The sequence below is a fragment of the Nannobrachium achirus genome, assembly GCF_963921795.1.
Source record: "Nannobrachium achirus genome assembly, chromosome: 15".
NCBI classification, from domain to species: Eukaryota; Metazoa; Chordata; class Actinopteri; order Myctophiformes; family Myctophidae; genus Nannobrachium; species Nannobrachium achirus.
The window spans coordinates 32,024,497-32,042,107 of NC_137822.1; the positions used below are offsets into that span (position 1 = coordinate 32,024,497).

Genomic DNA, 17,611 nt, shown 5'->3' on the forward strand with positions numbered 1-17,611 from the left:
AACGGTGCATTTCTGACTGACAGACATGGGCTGGGGGACCCGGCACTGAAATATTCCTGCAGCGGTGCCATAACTAATTCAATGCTTCAGTCACAAAGTGTCTTGTAATGTGTCACTCCACAAAGGTTACACTGCTACCCATGCCTCTGCTTTAGACATCCTCCATTTGGTCATTCATCTTCATGGGGATCTGTTTTATCCCTGCTTCTGGACAGACTGAATTACATTCATGTATTTCCTTTGGGGAAATGATATGTATTTAATATGATACAGTATATCTGATGTGTTTTTTGTAGTTTTTTTGCTTTTATGCCATTATAGACAGGACAGTAGACTGACAGGAAATGGGGAGAGAGATGGGGAGTGACATGCAGCGAAGGGCGTTAGGATCGGGACTCGAACCCGCGACATGCTGTCAGGCATCAGAGCTATGGTCGGCGGCTGGACTGGTAGTCCAGTGGGCGCCCCTATATCTGATATCTTTGATTTTTATGTTTTGATAATATAACAATGTTTTTAAGTCTACATTTTAAGAAATAATACAATCACTTATCAAACATGATTTAATGACACATTTCCATTTTGCAAATCTCATTTATTTTTTTATTTTTCACGATTATTTAAACAATATAAAACCAATAACATCAAGTTTGTTATTCAGAACCTTTTCATATTTGCAATTGGTAAAACCATATAGAAAACTTCTCTTACAAGAGTGTAGGCTATTCATCAAAATTAAAGGTCATAAAATAATATAAATAGTGTTTCATATTTATAGGATAATTGGCTCAACTTAACCCAGAGTAGGCCTATTTGGTTCATTTTTGCCACACTGCCAAATTGGCAAAAATACATTTATTTTTTTATCTTTTGCAAAATTATTCACATGATTTATAATTGTTTTAGACCTGGATAAATTTGCTTTGATGTAGCCGCCCTAACAGTCATTATTTATAGCCTACCTGAACTTCCCACCAGGTTCAAATTATGGATTTTATATTCCTGACTTATACTTCTTGTAGGCCAAACTGAGTAGCAGGGCAGTATGCTATTTCTATATTGCAGAATTGATACTTTTACTCGAGTAAAACATGTGAGTAGCCTACTTTTTCCACCACTGCTCAAAGCCCGTATCACTGCGCCTACTCGGCCCACAGCCGGTGCGCTCCAGCAACCGATTGGTGCGCTAGACTTGCTGAAGCGCATGCCAGTAATAGTGTCGTCTATCGTCTAACTAGGTTAAAAACTTACTTTTATTTCATTTTTTTCATGGAAGATGAATGAATGGATACAGGACGTCAAGAAGGTTGCATTTTCTTTGAAGCAATGTTCGCTATTTCTAATTGCCATCATACTTGCGCCTCGTGCTTGAAGTTGTGCCACTGTGGAGCAGAGACGAGCAAAGCCAAGGAGGTCCCCACCATCATCACCACTGCTGATAGCACCACCTCCACACCTGGAGCACTGCAGGGCAGGTAGGGTGCTGCAGGTGCACTGCTATGCCTGTTATCAGCTTGAAACCTTTGTTGTCATGCATGCTGCACGAATAGCTATTTTCTTGAATTAACATTTCGAATAGAGTTTATTTATAATAGACTTTATCAATTTGACTGATTAACCATTTAAGCCCTATTTTAGCCTTTTTATTTTAGCCTATATAGCCTGTTTGAAAGTTAACGGTTGCAGCAAGTTCCTTCACATTCAGTATGGTGTAGCCGGCTACTACCAGCTCATATAGCCTACTGTAGAAGTAAATGACCCCTCTTTGTCTTTGAAGTAGGCCTACAATCCATCTATCTGTAAGTGGTGAAGTGGGTGGCAGAACAGACAGCTCTCTGCCTGGACAGGGGCTCGACAGGGCACCACAGCCTGGGTTTGGGGAGGCTCCTGCTACCCTCCAAGGACCACCTAAGGAAACCCTGGACAGTATTCTTCTGGCCCTTGATACAGAAAAGTAAGTCTTATCATTCTAGTATCAATCAATCAATCAATCAATCAATCAATCATCTTTAGCTATTTGTGTAGACTCAGATGAAAACAATATACATACAAAAAGATCACCCCTAAAATATAGAAAAACATCAGCTCAGTATCATGTGATTTGCATACGTTGATTTTCATTTTGTTTCTAATTAGACCCAAGAAACTGCGCTTGCATCCCAAGCAGCTTTACATCTCAGCCAAACAAGGGGAGCTCAAGAAAGTCATGCTGATGTTGGGTGCGTTAACCCCCTCTGGTGGTGGCAATTGGCTATTACAAATGTCTCACTCCACACATTGCCTAGTTTGTCTTTTGATGGGAAATGTGTCTCTCTTTATTCCAGTGGAAGGAATAGACCCCAACTTCAAGATGGAGACCCAGAATAAACGCACACCGCTCCATGCTGCGGCTGAGACAGGCCACCAAGAGATCTGCCACATGCTGGTACAAGTAAGTCACTGATGTGTTTCCAGACCAGATCCAAGTATTCAACTATGTGTTCTTGTAAGTGTGAGTGAGTAGTAGGCTAGGGTATCCTGCACCTAGTACTGAATGTCATAAACTTCACTTCATTTTTTCAAGTATTTATATAACCTTTAAGTATTAAATGTAGTTAGTTGTGGGGCGGCATAGCTCAGGGGTAGATAAACCGTTATTAGAGCACGAAGGGTTCCCAGTTCGAATCCGGGCTCCCCCTGAGTTAATGTTGAAGGGTCCTTGGGCAAGACTCTGAACCCCACATTGCTCCCGGTGAGCTGGTTGGTGCCTTGCATGGTTTCCTCCGCCACCGGTGTATGAATGTGTGTGTGAATGGGTGAATGTAATGCACAATCTCTGTAAAGCGCTTTGGATAAAAGCGCTATATAAATGCACCATTTACCATTTACCATTTAGTTTGTCTTTTCTCAAAAAAACAACTTAGCTGTGAAGAGATTGTGAAACTATTCTACTGAGGCTGTGTGTACTGTATCTATGTCACTCTTTCTGCTTTGACTTTAACCATACGAACCCCTGCGTCCCTGTTCTGGGCATTTCATCATAATAGGCTAAATGTAACAAAGTGAGTGGTAATGTGGGTTCTGCTCAACACACGACACAGACAGGTGAAGTTGCTCTTGTGCTTTATTTGGCCATACACTGTTCACACACATGAAACGCTTACTCAGCAGTAACTGAAACATAGAAATAGGGGTGCGGCAGCTACTCGAACTAATCAATTCATAGATAATTTAATAAAAAATAAATTAAAGAATTGAAAAAAGTATTAGATTTAGTTTTCTTTTTTAAATACAATAGAAAAATAGCTCGTAGATAGCTGTTTGTATACAGAAATACTTAGATGTCACGTTAACAAGCTAATGTTTCATTACGAAACACCCCTAAAATGTCTGGGGAAAACTGGAAAAGAAGCACAGCAATGAATGACATTCATCTGCCTTTGCTATGCAGTACATAACCATGTTTGTGGTCATTCAGGCTGGTGCTAACTTGAATATGTGTGACGAGGACCAGCGCACCCCACTGATGGAGGCCTGTGAGAACAACCACATAGAAACAGCCCGCTACCTGTTGAGAGCTGGAGCCAGCTCCAGACACAGGGTAAGGACTTTAACTTCAATGTCCAACAGCTAAAATGGTCGATTGACGATAAAGGTATAGTTTTAGTTTCAAGCCAGCCCCAGTAGTGTACAGCAGTGGTTCTCAACCTGTGGGTCGTGACCTCCAGGGGGGTCCCCAAATTATTTTGCGGGTGTCCCCAGATGATTAACTTAATGTGCAACATTGTTTTCTCTCTCAACAGTAAACACTCCAAAATAAAGTTTAAGTGTATAAAGGGTATCGGCACATTTCTAAAGTGACAATTTAAGGACTTTTTAAAACCTCCAAAATGACAAATTAAACATTGGGCAAATTGTCAAATATTAGAGGCAGAAATTGTGAAATGAGCAGATGTACATGCTCCCCACGCCTCGAAATGCGAGGCGTTGTGAGCATGTACTGTAGATCTGCTAATTTCACAATAGAACCGTGTGTTATACAAAATCTAAAGCCTCAACTCTTAATGCTCTTCAGGGTGGGGGGTCCCCAGTTAAAACATGATTATTTTGAGGGTCGCAGCCTGAAAAGGTTGTGAACCACTGGTCTACAGTATGTGACTTGTTTTCTTTTCCCTCAGGATGTAGAGGGGTTCACATGTCTCCACCTAGCGGCCAAGTCTGGTCATTACGACATTGTTGAGTACCTTCTCTCTGGACTGGTAGACATAGACTGTCAGGTTAGTAATACTAGTCCTTACCCGTTCAAAGATATGAGCTCCGAAATGATGTGCAGTGTGTGGGTTATGGGATGTGCACTGTGCACACGGTATATGAGGGATGGAAAGTAACTTTAACTGGTTCTTGCATGATAATATGTAGGAGCATCAATGTAAGAAATACCCGTTTCGTTTAATGGCTATGTGTGTGTGTGTGTGTGTGTGTGTGTGTGTGTGTGTGTGTGTGTGTGTGTGTGTGTGTGTGTGCAGCGGTTTGGACCGTGAGACCATCCGCAGAGTAGTCTGTGTTTCTTTTTGAGAGGGTCGGTCTGCCTGAAAAACGCGTTTTGGAACGAAACGGTTACGTTTTGCGCGTTTGTGACGCCCTCTACGGGTGGAATTGGAAATGCTTCTGGGGATTCGTTGAGTAAGCCACCCGCAACCTGTGGCAGAAATTCAGTGTTGACTCGACGTTTTGTTTGTGATTTATGGCTATTGTTTGCAAAACGGGCCCCTCCCGCTAACTTTGGAAGCCCGTTACGAACGAACGGTATGGACTATCAAAATATCCCTTGACTATGTTCATTGCATGGGTTCAGAGATCATGTGTACCCATTTTCGTGACATTTGAAGAAAATATGTAGGAAAAGGAGCAAAAAGTGTGTTTTGGAGAAAATTCAAAATGGCGGAAAATCTATCCTGACGCAAATGGGCGGGGCCTATATGGGGAGATGCGTATTGACCCAAGGAATCCAGGGAAAAAAGAATTTTAATTTTTCGACCTACGGTTCAAGAGTTACAAGGCAAGTAGGCCGTTATAGCGCCACCATGAGGCAGAGTGGAAATGCTTTTGGGGATTCGTTGAGTATGCCACCCGCGACCCTTGGTTAAAATTCAGTGTTGACTCGACAATTTGTTTGTGCTTTACGGCTATTGTTTGCGGTCCCATCCTGCTAATAACTTTGGAAGCCCGTTACGAACGAACGGTACAGACTATCGACATATCCCTTGAGTATATTCATTGCATGGGTTCATAGATCATGTATACCGCTTTTTGCGACATTTGAAAAAAATATGTAGGAAAAGGAGCAAAAAGTGTGTTTTGGAGAAAATTCAAGATGGCGGAAAATCTAGCCTGGCGCAAATGGGCGTGGCCTATATCGGGAGATGCGTCTCGACCCACGGAATCCAGGGAAAAAATAATTTTAATTTTCCGACCTACGGTTCAAGAGTTACAGGCCGAAACGTAAAGTGGACTGTTATAGCGCCACCATGAGGCCAACTGACAAAGTTATTTTTTATTTAATCCTTGATATCATTATAAATCTCCTCTCAGAGTTTTGTAACTGTAGCCCCTATGGTTTGCGAGAAAAAAAATATTGAATGTGAGTTTTTGCGATTCCCATTATAAGTCAATGGGAAAAATTAATTCACTAATAAATTAATATCAATTAAACGATTTGTGAAAGTGAAAAAAGGGCTTCACAGTTGTGTCAGGTGTGTTCATATGCTAATGGTGATGCGATTTCAGATCAATTGCTCCAGCCACTGAGGAGAAACGCTGTGACAGACAGACAGACAGACACTCAGACACTCAGACACTCAGACAGACATTCGCTAAATTATATGTTAGATAGTCCTGCTTCTCCACGGCTCTGTCTGTGACTCATACTGTGATCACTGCTGGACCCCGTCCTTTGATTTACTTCTTAATACTTCTATGTAATTCCTTCCATGCCAGATAGATGTGTTACAGGTAAAGGGCAATCTCAACGGGAGGATTTGGAGAAACTCCTACATAATAACTTTCATCTTCAAACAAATTATAGACTTTTTTGGATTTAGTGGTACACTGTGTTGTCAGACAGTTATCAGGAATTCCGTCTTGTTATGTCATCAAAGAATTGGTCTACGTTGATCTGCTTGATTCTCATTTAGGATGACGGTGGCTGGACGGCTATGATCTGGGCTACAGAATACAAGCACCTGGACCAGGTGAAGCTGCTTTTGTCTAAAGGGGCCAACATCAGCATCAGGGACAAGGTGAGTATTATGAAGATCAGGTGATACGTCACATGATGTCACGCCTTACGTACACAGTAAAACCCACAGCGTTACTCTAACCCCGAAGGAGCACAAATGTACCTGTTCCATTTGTATTATCTTGGAGTTAAATTAACAATGAGGACTTTTACAGAGTATCTGGAGGTTTCTGGGTTATAGCACATGTGTAGTTGACATTCAGCTACAGTAGGGTGTGCAATGGTGCAATCTAACACATTTGTTGTAATTATCATACATACCATTAACAGCATTTTCAGAGCTTTTCTCCCAATGCAGCCATTTGCGAATGCTTGTGAGATGGCACTAACCCACCCTATCATAGTCAGGAAGTGGTAGATATGGTCACAACACCAAGGCTATTTAAAAAAAAAAGATGGTCAGGCAATTCCAGCGGGGAGATTCGTCAGGTACCGGGAAGCAAACTTTTGGTTGGAAGTTTGATGGAATACATTTTGAACCAAATGCAAGTCAAATACAAATAATCGGTTCAGGAAAATAAAGCATCCTTTATCTGTTTTTCAATGTGCACACTATATAATCTTATTATAAGTTACCTGAAATGCACGTACGTTTCTTACTTTTGCCCAGAATAAGGATGCTAGGGTTCATGTGGTTAATGTATTCTTTCTTGTCCTGTCCCATCTTCAGGAGGAGAACATTTGCCTTCACTGGGCAGCGTTCAGTGGCAGTGTTGACATCGCACGGTTGCTCCTGGATGCACATTGTGACCTTCAAGCTGTCAACGTCCACGGTGACTCCCCTCTTCACATCGCTGCACGCGAGAACAGGACGGAGTGTGTCTTGTGAGTATACGTACATACGCACACGCACACACACACACGCACACGACACTATGCACTGTTCGTTCCTACTCTCGCTTATGGTCACGAAGTGTGGGTCATTAGTTTTCATTAGTCATTAGTTTTCTTGGATGCCTCCTGGGTAGTAGGAGTAGGCCATGGGGCAGACCAAGGGTCAGATGTGGAGGTTCTCCATGCTGGCCTTGGAATGCCTCAGGATCCCCCAGTAAGAAGTGACTAAGGCCTGGGAAAGGGGAGTCTAGAACTCAGCTGCAACTGTTAGCTGTGACCCGACTCCGGATAAGCGGATGAGGATGGTTTTCCTCCAGTGATGGATCAAACTCACACAATAAATACTATATATGTATCCCCCATGTGCCCTTTAGCAAGAGATTGTGTTCTGTATGTCTGGTACTGGTACAACATTGGGGGTAAACCTCATACAGCATATTCATTTACTATGTTGTTTTTCCTATCGATTGCTCAGAGCTCCGCAGCTGAATCTGTCGGCAGCTCCCGTTATACAGTGTAGAGTTAGGAATGTTGGAACGTGGAGCAGAAGTGGAGGGCTTAGGGCGGACCAAACGGGCCAACATCCTGTCAAACACATTCCATTACGAATTCAAAGGAAGAAAACAGCAGAGGGCAATGTTTTTTCCTTTTTTTGCCGGTGGGTTCCCAGATTGGCTTCAAAGTATCTAGAATGGCAGGTAAACAGGTCAATTTTAAGTGAGGGGGTTTCTCTTTCCCAGGCTCTTCTTGTCTCGAGGTTCTGACGTCAACTTGAAGAATCGCGTGGGAGAGACCCCTCCAGACTGCTGCAGCCACACCTCCAAAGTCTGGGCCATCTTGCAAGCTAACAGGAGGGAAAGAGAAGCCAAAAACCTCTCGTCCCCAAAGAATGCCGAAAGAATCCTTCACAGGTCAGTTTTATGTTTAACTATCCGGGTGTGTCTATAGACTTGAAGTTAATTTAAGACTATGGCAGGTCTCCTGTCGAGGTCTCCTGTCGGTGTCGAACCAGAGATGTTAATAATAATAACCAGTAAGACTCCCTAATTGGGAGATAAGCAACCGCCACGTCGCATAAACAAACTTTAGAAGGCAGTCGTAGCCAATCAGGAGGGAATATGGGAAATGGGACAGATCCATGTTGATGACATGACTTGCGTGATTGTAGTGCCACAGTACAGAGAGATAAAATAAGATACGCTTCTGCAACATAAAAACATGTTGCAGAAGGGTGGTCGATGCACTGCTTCTGGCTAGATACTGGTGCACTTCAAACTGCTTTTTCTATAACTGTTTGGTGCTTTCGCGTAAAGCTTATTATAATTTATGCTTCTGATGGTGTCCTCATTCCTCACAGTGTGTCACGGAGTGAGCTTTCAGATCAGATATATTCGATGCGGGACACCCTCAGATGGCCAGTGTTGGGCTAATATTAATTCTCAACTTTTTACTCCTCCCTGCCAAAGGTATCTTTCGTTATCACTGCATAGGACTAAGTATGAATCAGGCTTTACTTTATCAAGACTTACTGTATCTTGACTGACGAGTTCCCATAGGCCTATCCTCAGTCCAATTGCATGACCCCCTTGCCAATTTCTGTTTCCTGAGTTCCCATATCTTCAGTGCTTGGTAAAATTGCATGACCCCCTTGCCGATTTCTGTTTCCTTTATAGAGACATAGCTCAGGGGCAGGAGAGAGTTCCAATTCCCTGTGTCAACTCTGTGGACAGTGACAGTTATCCAACCAACTATAAATACATCCCTGAGTGTTTTGTGACTTCCCCCTTGAATATTGATAGGAACATCACACATTTACAGGTGAGTCAAGCAGGACACCATGGGCATTACATCAGAATTATGTCCAAGGGAAATTCACCGCTTGTGTGAATTTTACAGACGGAGAGACAGTCTAAATCAGTGCTAATGCTTAATTGTGTCGTACAACAATGTTATAGACAATGTTACAAACAATAATAGACGATCTTACAATGTGTTGTAAGCTTGTAGATTTTATTTTCAGTATGCAACACTGTCATACGATGGAGCATCAATCAGGATTAAAATGCATTGCCTTTGGCCCACAGCACTGTGTGTGTGAAGAAAACTGCTCAGCTAGTGTCATGTGTGGACATGGACAAGTCAGTCTACGATGTTGGTATGACAAGGTAAGGCTGAATTCTCTACAAAATGAAATAATAATAATAATCCAATCAAAAATGTTAACATGTTGTGCAGTGTCAGTTTTGCAGAGATCAGATCCCTGCAAGTACAGTATATGAGGACATTAACTTAATATACAAATCGTATGAATAAGAAGACAGAAGACAAAATATACCTCTTAAATTGTGTGAGAAGCACTGCCTAGATCAGGGGTAGGCAACCTTAGGCACGGGTGCCAACATTGGCACAGGGGAGGGTGATCGCCGGCACACTGGCAGAAGTTTGAGAGAGAGGATTTTTATTTTAAAAACAAAACTTTTTTTGAATGTGGTCAATTAAATGAAGTTAGCTAATGAATAGCTAATTACATCTTGCACAAAATTCTACATTCATTAAAACTCTGAACTCTGACTGGGGAGGGAGTCAGGGAAATAGGTGGTTTATTGCTCTGGGTCTAATGATCCTTATAACAATGTCCTGCCAATCAAAATATGTCAACATATTTGTCATTAAAAAATGTAAATGTGGTCAATTAAATGAAGTTAGCTAATTTATAGCAAATTACATCTTGCAGATAGTACTACATTCATTAAAACTCTGAACTCTGACTGGGGAGGGAGTCGGGGAGATGGATTATTGCTCTGGGTCTAATGATCCTTATAACAATGTCCTGCCAATCAAAATATGACAAAATATTTGTCATTAAAATGTACCGTATGTTGACATGGCACACCGACACTAGAAAATAAAAACGTGGCACTTCATTTCAAAAAGGTTGCTGACCCCTGGCCTAGATCAATATTTGCCGATGATAAGACGAGTGCTTTTGAGGACAAGTTCAAAAGCATATAGTCACTCATTGCTACAGGTAGCAAACTCAAAATAATTGAGTCTCACTTTTGTTAGGTCTAGAAAAGAAATCTGATATTATTGTAAACTGAATAATTTCTGTCAAAACTGAATGTACCAAAAGTAGGCGGGTCAAAGGCCTGACCCATGACAGATTGTGCCACGTTTGGACACGATTGAACAACTCTGTGCTGTTGCATACCAAGTGCACAAACACACAACATCCACAACTCTTGGCTTATACTGTATGATAACATTTAAATAACCAGTAAGACGCCTAAGGGCGAAAAGCGACCATCTGTCTGTCTTGGCCATCTGTCTTAGCCATATATGGATTCTGTTAGTGTGGTTTTCCTAACAGGGCATCATCTGGGATACGATCCCTTTTATGCCCATATATGGAGATCCCTAACAGACTCCCTTTTATGCCCATATATGGAGATGCCTGCTCTGAGTATCTGACATCACTGTGATGTCACCTGTTTATGCCCATATATGGACATCCCTGGTCTGAGTATCTGACATCACAATGATTTCACCTGTGATTTCACAGTGATGTGTCAGGTGTTACCGGTCCGGACGGATGGACGGATACGGTCAAGCTGTGACGGTTATGATAGTAAATCTAGTCTAAATTATAGCCATGACATTTTTTGAAACACTGAGTTGTTTTCTTTTACATCTATAAACAGAAGCTAGCTGCTGTGTGCAGCACAGTTCAATGTGAAAATGGGCACACATGCACAATAATCTATAATGTGTTTTTTTTCTGTTGTTATTGGACCATCAGGAAGGGCGCATACTACCAGAGTTCTTCCTCCTAGACGACCCATTCATCTTTGAGTGTAACCATGCCTGCTCCTGCGAGAAGGACTGTAAGAACCGTGTAGTACAACATGGAATAAGGTATTAAAACGTTGCATTTCAACTGCATCATGTATTTTATGGAATCCAAAGTTCAACCTCCTCTTCTCTCTCCAAATCTTGTTTGTTGTCCTTCAAATGATGTAACTGCTAATGATACTCCAGGACCAGACTTCAGCTCTTCAAGACCTATAAGAAGGGATGGGGTGTACGGGCCATGCAAGACATACCCCAAAGGACCTTTGTATGCGAGTAAGTACCAAATATATATTCATTGTTAAATTCAAGCTTAGTGCAGATCGCAGAAAACAGTTTAATCTGAGAGACAGATTCCTGGGCAGTGTTTGAGCAGTGTTACGTCCAGCACCAGTCCTCCCTATAGCATCCCTGCTCTCTGATGACCATGGTGAATTGAGGGAAATCAGGACAGATACGGAGCTGACGCTCTCATTTCCCTTACACACGTTTTATTTGACTTTGCATAGACACTGAGGGCTGAATTTTGATTGTCTTAAGTACCCGGCTGCTCTTTTGCCTTAACTTAACAGTTCTACTGCCAGATGTATTATTTATTTATTGGGGCTGGTGCCAGCAAAAAGCAGCTTACCTTTGCGATGTTATAGAAAATTATCTATTGATTCTTTCCAAACTACTTCATTTTACAATGGACGCTCATATGTGTACTTTAGCCAAACTGGCGGCAGAGGGCAGCCTTATGCAAAGAAGTAATGTGAATTGCTCCGCTTGCCAAACATTCAGAGCATAGAAATGCATTTTCTAGATCAGATCCACAGAAAACAGCCAGGAAGTGATTTGGGACTCCATTATTGCGTGCAGTGGATTTTTGAGAGCAGCGTTACGGGAGATGTTTTTACGGTACACAACGGCGCGACCCGTCACCCCTCATCAGCTTACAGTCATCAGACAAGGTAAAAAGAATGAGCCGTATTGGCAGCGCGCTTGGTTCAAAATTGGTGGCGAACGGGAATGTCCAAAGCATTAAAAGAGTTAAATGCCTGTCCATACTGTCACCGACCAACACATTTTTTGTCAGAGTGTTCCGACTTTCCGAAATGCAGCTTTCCGAACTCTAATTCGGGGTAAGATGCGAGTGACGTCATATAGTTGAACTGGCCCTTTCCGATGAAAGGTTCGGTGGTCGGAGACAGTATGGACTTTAAGTTAAGGCATAAGAGCTGGTACTTAAAGGGGAAGACCACCCATTTTCAATATTGAACTATGTCATTAATATACCTTAGAGGAGTTGTGTGGAAATTAAAAAAAAGTTCCCCTTCTTCTGTGTTGCCTAGAACTGGAGGATTGATTTTGGGGTTTGTATTGTAAAGTACAATGTGTGATGTCATCAAGTTGTGATTTGCAATACAAACCCCCAAACTTTTTTTTTTGTATTTCCACACAACTCCTCTAAGGTATATTAATGACACAGTTCAATATTGAAAATGGATGGTCTTCCCCTTTAAGACAATCAAAATAGAGCCCATAATGTAGATTATTAGTGTGGTTGCTACAGGCAACCAGACTATTGTTCTTGGTCTGAGAACTTTTAAGTCACCTAAGTAAACCTGGTTTCAGTTAACATTTTTCTGTCAACCTGTTGTCATTTGTGTAGGCCTGTTGATAAGTGTCATTTCTTTGCATAGGTATGTGGGGGAGATCATCTCGGAGGCAGAAGCAAGAACGAGGAAAGACATTTCCTACATTCTCAGCTTAGATGATCACAAGGTAGGTTAATATAACACTGGTCGTAGTATCAGTTTTTAAATTATTTAAACAGTAAACACCACCACAAAGGACCATCTATACTATAATTTTGCGAATGTCTGAGTGAGTGTCTGTCACAGCGTTTCTCCTCAGTGGCTGGAGCAATTGATCTGAAATCGCATCACCATAAGCATATGAACACACCTGACATAACTGTGAAGCCCGTTTGTCACTTTCACAAATCATATGCTGTATATTAGCATTTTTATGGTGTATCTACTATCTATTCTGCATCTAGCTTGAGGCACATCTATTCTGCATCTAGCATGAGGCAAAATGTTTAACCAGCTCTGTGTGTGTGTGTGTGTGTGTGTGTGTGTGTGTGTGTGTGTGTGTGTGTGTGTGTGTGTGTGTGTGTGTGTGTGTGTGTGTGTGTGTGTGTGTGTGTGTGTGTGTGTGTGTGTGGCGGGCGGGCGGGCGGGCGGGCGGGCAGGCAGGCAGGCAGGCAGGCAGGCAGGCAGGCAGGCAGGCAGGCAGGCAGGCAGGCAGGCAGGCAGGCAGGCAGGCAGGCAGGCAGGCAGGCAGGCAGGCAGGTGTGTGCAGGCGGGTGGGCGGGCAGGCAGGCAGGCAGGCAGGCAGGCAGGCAGGCAGGTGTGTGCAGGCGGGTGGGCGGGCGGGCTGGGGGGGGGGGGCAGTATCTCTGTAGCCATTAAACGAAACAGGTTTCTTACATTGATGCTCCTACAGTACATCATGCAAGCACCAGTTAAAGTTACTTTCCATCCCTCATATACTGTGTGCACAGTGCACATCCCATAACCCACACACTGCACATCATTTTGGAGCTCATATCTTTGAACGGGTAAGGGCTAGTGAGAGTAAAGCTTCATTTATACTTGGTTGCATGGTTGCGTTGCACATCAGAAATAGACAATCTACTTTGTACAATTAAGAATAACAAGAAATACCTCATCGTGGTTGTATGCCTCCGCCAATCATTTGGCATTTACATTGGTGTTTGTCCAGACTCATACTGACTGTGATAAGAGGTGGTGCCATAGTTTTGTACTTTTTCTGTTTTGTACGTGTTTATGGAGTTAACATTACTCTAATAGACCACCAGGTGTGGTTATAATGTGCAAATGTGCCTTCCCTGTGTATTTTTTGGTTTCTTCCTGAATGCTGAAAGCCTGATCGAAAAACACTGATTTAATGACATCATAAAATAATTCCCTCCCCTTTTACCATACACCCAACACTGTGGGTGTGGCTAACTTTAGCGTGGTCACCACCCACCTGACAACCAGGCATACCTAATGAACTGGTGGGTGTGGCCACATAAAAAGATCATTTTAACTCTTTCTGTGCACGTTTTGGGAAATAAAAACACCTAGTATAATCATAATACCTGATCATCATGTTGTTGTTTTTTCTTTTTTGGGGGGGGCACCCCATCTTTAAGTGTTTTGTGAGGTCACAGTGACCTTGTCTTTTGACCTTTTACCACCTAATCAGTTCCTCATTTATGAGATATCATCTTCACAATGATGGGACAGACTTGAGGTCACAGTGACCTTGATCACCTACCTCTAATCAGTTCATTGGTTTTTCATCAATTATTCAGACTTATTTTTATTTTGTGTTGTTGTATTTGATATATTAATTGTGTACAACTCTGCTCTCCGCTGTGTATGGATGGTTTATTTCATTTTGAGCCTTCATCTTGTCTCCCCTCTCAGCTGGAAGACTCGTACTGCATTGACCCCCGTTTCTATGGCAACGTCTGCCGGTTCGTTAACCACATGTGCGAGCCCAACTTGTTTCCTTGTCGAGTGTTCACAACTCACCAGGACCTGCGCTTCCCACACATTGCTTTGTTTACCTGCACAGACATTAAGGCTGGCGAGGAGCTTGGGTACGTTTGTTGTTTGTTGGCGAAAGGGCCTTTCTTTTTTTTTTTAATATATATAATTTTTATCCCACAATTTTGTAACGCATTTTTTCTCGTAATCCTGGGCTCTGCTCTCCCTCTGCCGCGCCTGGGGAGACAATGGACTGACCTCATGCTTCCTTCTATACATGAGGAGTCCAAGTTGCTTCTTTTCACCTGACAGTGGAGATTTCCCTGGTTTGGACGTAGCGCGTGGAAGGAACACGTTATTCCAACCAGTTCCTTTCCCCTCCATCAGGCGCCCCGGCTGGCCAGGGGGAGGCATTATTGAGACCAGGATTACGTGCATGTTTTTGTGAGGGTATCAACCCTAGGAGACACGGGGAGAACATGAAAACTCCACACAGAAAGGCCCTATCGCCAACCCCACCTAGGGTGTGGGCGCTGATGATGCAGAGGAGGAACACGCCACCAGCGCCCACAGCGTCCCCCGGCGGGAATCGAACCCAGGACATTCTAGCTGTGAGGCGAAACGCTAACCACTGCGCCACCGTGCCCCCGGCGAAAGGGCCTTTCTGTGTGGAGTTTGCATGTTCTTCCCGTGTACCCTGGGGTAGGTACCCTCACAAAAACTGACGGGGCGCCTGATGGAGGGGAAAGGAACTGGTTGGAATAACATGTTCCTTCCACAGGCTTCGTTCTACCGGGGGAAACTCCCCCTGTCGGGTAATAAGAAGCGCCCTGCTCACACCAGTGCTCATGCATTGAAGGAAGCATGAGCTCAGTTCGGGGCTCTCGCCAGGTTGGCAGAGCGCCCAGGATTACATCTTAGTTGTAACAACGTTTATGCCTTATTAAAAGTGGTCATAATGAATTATTGCAGTGGAATAGCACATTATAACTACCTTAACTTAGTTCTAAAGTGTCTTTGTTGCAAGTTGTTATGCATACTTATAGACATTTATAATGAGTGTTATATGAAGCATTATAAGTGCATTATAATGCATTATGAGATGATGTATTATGAGAATATTATCGTCACAATATCGATATCAAGGTATTTGGCAAACAATATTGTGATTTTTTTAATTTGCCCATAGCCCTAATCAAAGGTAAACTTTACTTTACTAATATAATTCTTCACATTATGCTTTGTCAGATTTGACTATGGTGACGAATACTGGGAGGCAAAAGGCAAATATTTCAGGTGTGAATGCGGCTCCCCAAAGTGCAAGTATTCAGCGTCGGCCATGACCCAGCTCCAGGCAGACAGCACCCCAGAGGACCAGCAGCAGAGCAGCACTCTGCCTGACACCAGCTCTTCTACAACTGCTTCTATCCCCTCCTAAAGCTGAAGTTATACTTTGCCGAAAATATAACAAATTTAAAGTGATTTTGTTTCAAATTAAAATAAGAATGAAAATGAGAAAATGGTGCTGACTGATTTCATTTTGTATTACTCGAGTGAAACATTTGTAAAATATTAGAAAGTTTAAGTTCATGTTTTGACTGTATGTCCAGTTTTATTACAGTAGTTATCTGTAGATAGATATTTAGCCTATTTTGTTCCATAATCTTGTGTTCAATGTTGTTAGTAAAGAAGCAACTCTTGCAAATTCTTGAAGACATACATTTGAATAAATGTTATAACACATTAAATTATTTCTGTTACATATTTCTGGACAGTGAAATATCCATTTGATTGGTTGCATTTTAACCCTGGTTTGGTCTAGCTAGCACAACATGACCAAAGGAACTGCAGCCACTGCAGTCCACTTGACCCTGTGTGATCTGAGCAACAGTGCATTTCTGACTGACAGACATGGGCTGGGGGACCCGGCACTGAAATATTCCTGCAGCTGTGCCATAACTAATTCAATGCTTCAGTCACAAAGTGTCATGTAATGTGTCACTCCACAAAGGTTACACTACTACCAGGGTTGGATCCATTCCTCTCCTTCTGACATCCTCCATTTTGTCATTCATTTTTTTTATGGCCAGTGGGGATCTGTTTTATCCCTGCTTCTTGTTAGACCAACTTAACCCATTTAGGCCTAGAATTATTGAATGCTTTAACAAGTGAAAAATAGCAGATATACAAGCTCACAGTGCTGCGCTGCGAGCTTGTAGATCTGCATTTCTTTTTTAAAGTCGTGAAAATGTGTGCAAATCTTTGGATATATGTATTTTCAAAGCGAACGTTTGCAACTCAAATTTTGCTTCTGGGTGGTCCCTGGAACTAAATATTTTTGAGATGGGGGTCCGTGGCCAAATACATATCATTTTGGGGGTCCTTGACATGAAAAGGTTTGAGAACCACTAGTAGTCTCTCAAGAACAGATTAACTGAGCTCCAGTTATGTGAAAAGGACCTTTTCTTTGACGATAGCTAGCCAGATTGCTGACATTGAAACATAGGTTTTTCAAAAAATCTTAGAAGGATTCAAAAGACACTTATAGAATCGGGTCAAAATTAGAATTTTCACGATTTTTCAAAAATAGCAGATCTACGAGCTCGCAGCGCGGCACTCGGTGCCGCGTTGTGAGCTTGTATATCTGCTATTTTTCAATTGCTAAAGCATTCAATAATTCTAGGCCTAAATGGGTAAATACTGGGTAAAGTAGAGACTGTATGATAAGTTTGATACTTACATGTTTTGATAATTACACAAGGCACAGATTTGTCCTTTTAACACAACATATGACTTTTTCTAAGTTATTAGTCAATTACTATGGTCAGCCAGTGCCATGTGTTGTAAAGGCTTCATTTATTTAATTGGCTCAACTTTATTTATAGAATTTATAGAATCATCTCAAATGCCTTCTTTTTGTAGTGAAGAGAACAAATTGACAAAACATCCCTATATTAACCCTCTCTTCCGGAGTGAAGATTCAGTAACAATAGTCAATCTACAAGCTCCCAATGTGTTGCAAGTCGCTATTTGAGGGGGCATAAGGGTGGAAAAAGGAGGGGGTATAGTATAGAGCCCAACTGGGGTATTCCAGTCAAAAAGA

At 42.2% G+C, this 17,611-nt stretch overlaps 1 protein-coding gene across 1 annotated transcript; it reads left to right on the forward strand.

Moving 5' to 3' along the window:
* Positions 1-409: 409 nt before the first annotated feature.
* Positions 410-15,946, forward strand: LOC308299766 (histone-lysine N-methyltransferase EHMT1-like; the record flags this gene model as incomplete). The annotated part of the gene is made up of 17 exons (XM_080743554.1): positions 410-449; positions 1,394-1,475; positions 1,823-1,954; positions 2,137-2,219; positions 2,325-2,431; positions 3,458-3,580; positions 4,158-4,256; positions 6,174-6,278; positions 6,948-7,102; positions 7,852-8,022; positions 8,785-8,929; positions 9,196-9,276; positions 10,911-11,026; positions 11,150-11,236; positions 12,646-12,727; positions 14,446-14,621; positions 15,757-15,946. The coding sequence occupies 17 exons, from the start codon at positions 410-412 to the stop codon at positions 15,944-15,946; spliced, it is 1,974 nt and encodes a 657-aa protein (XP_080599680.1).
* Positions 15,947-17,611: the final 1,665 nt, after the last annotated feature.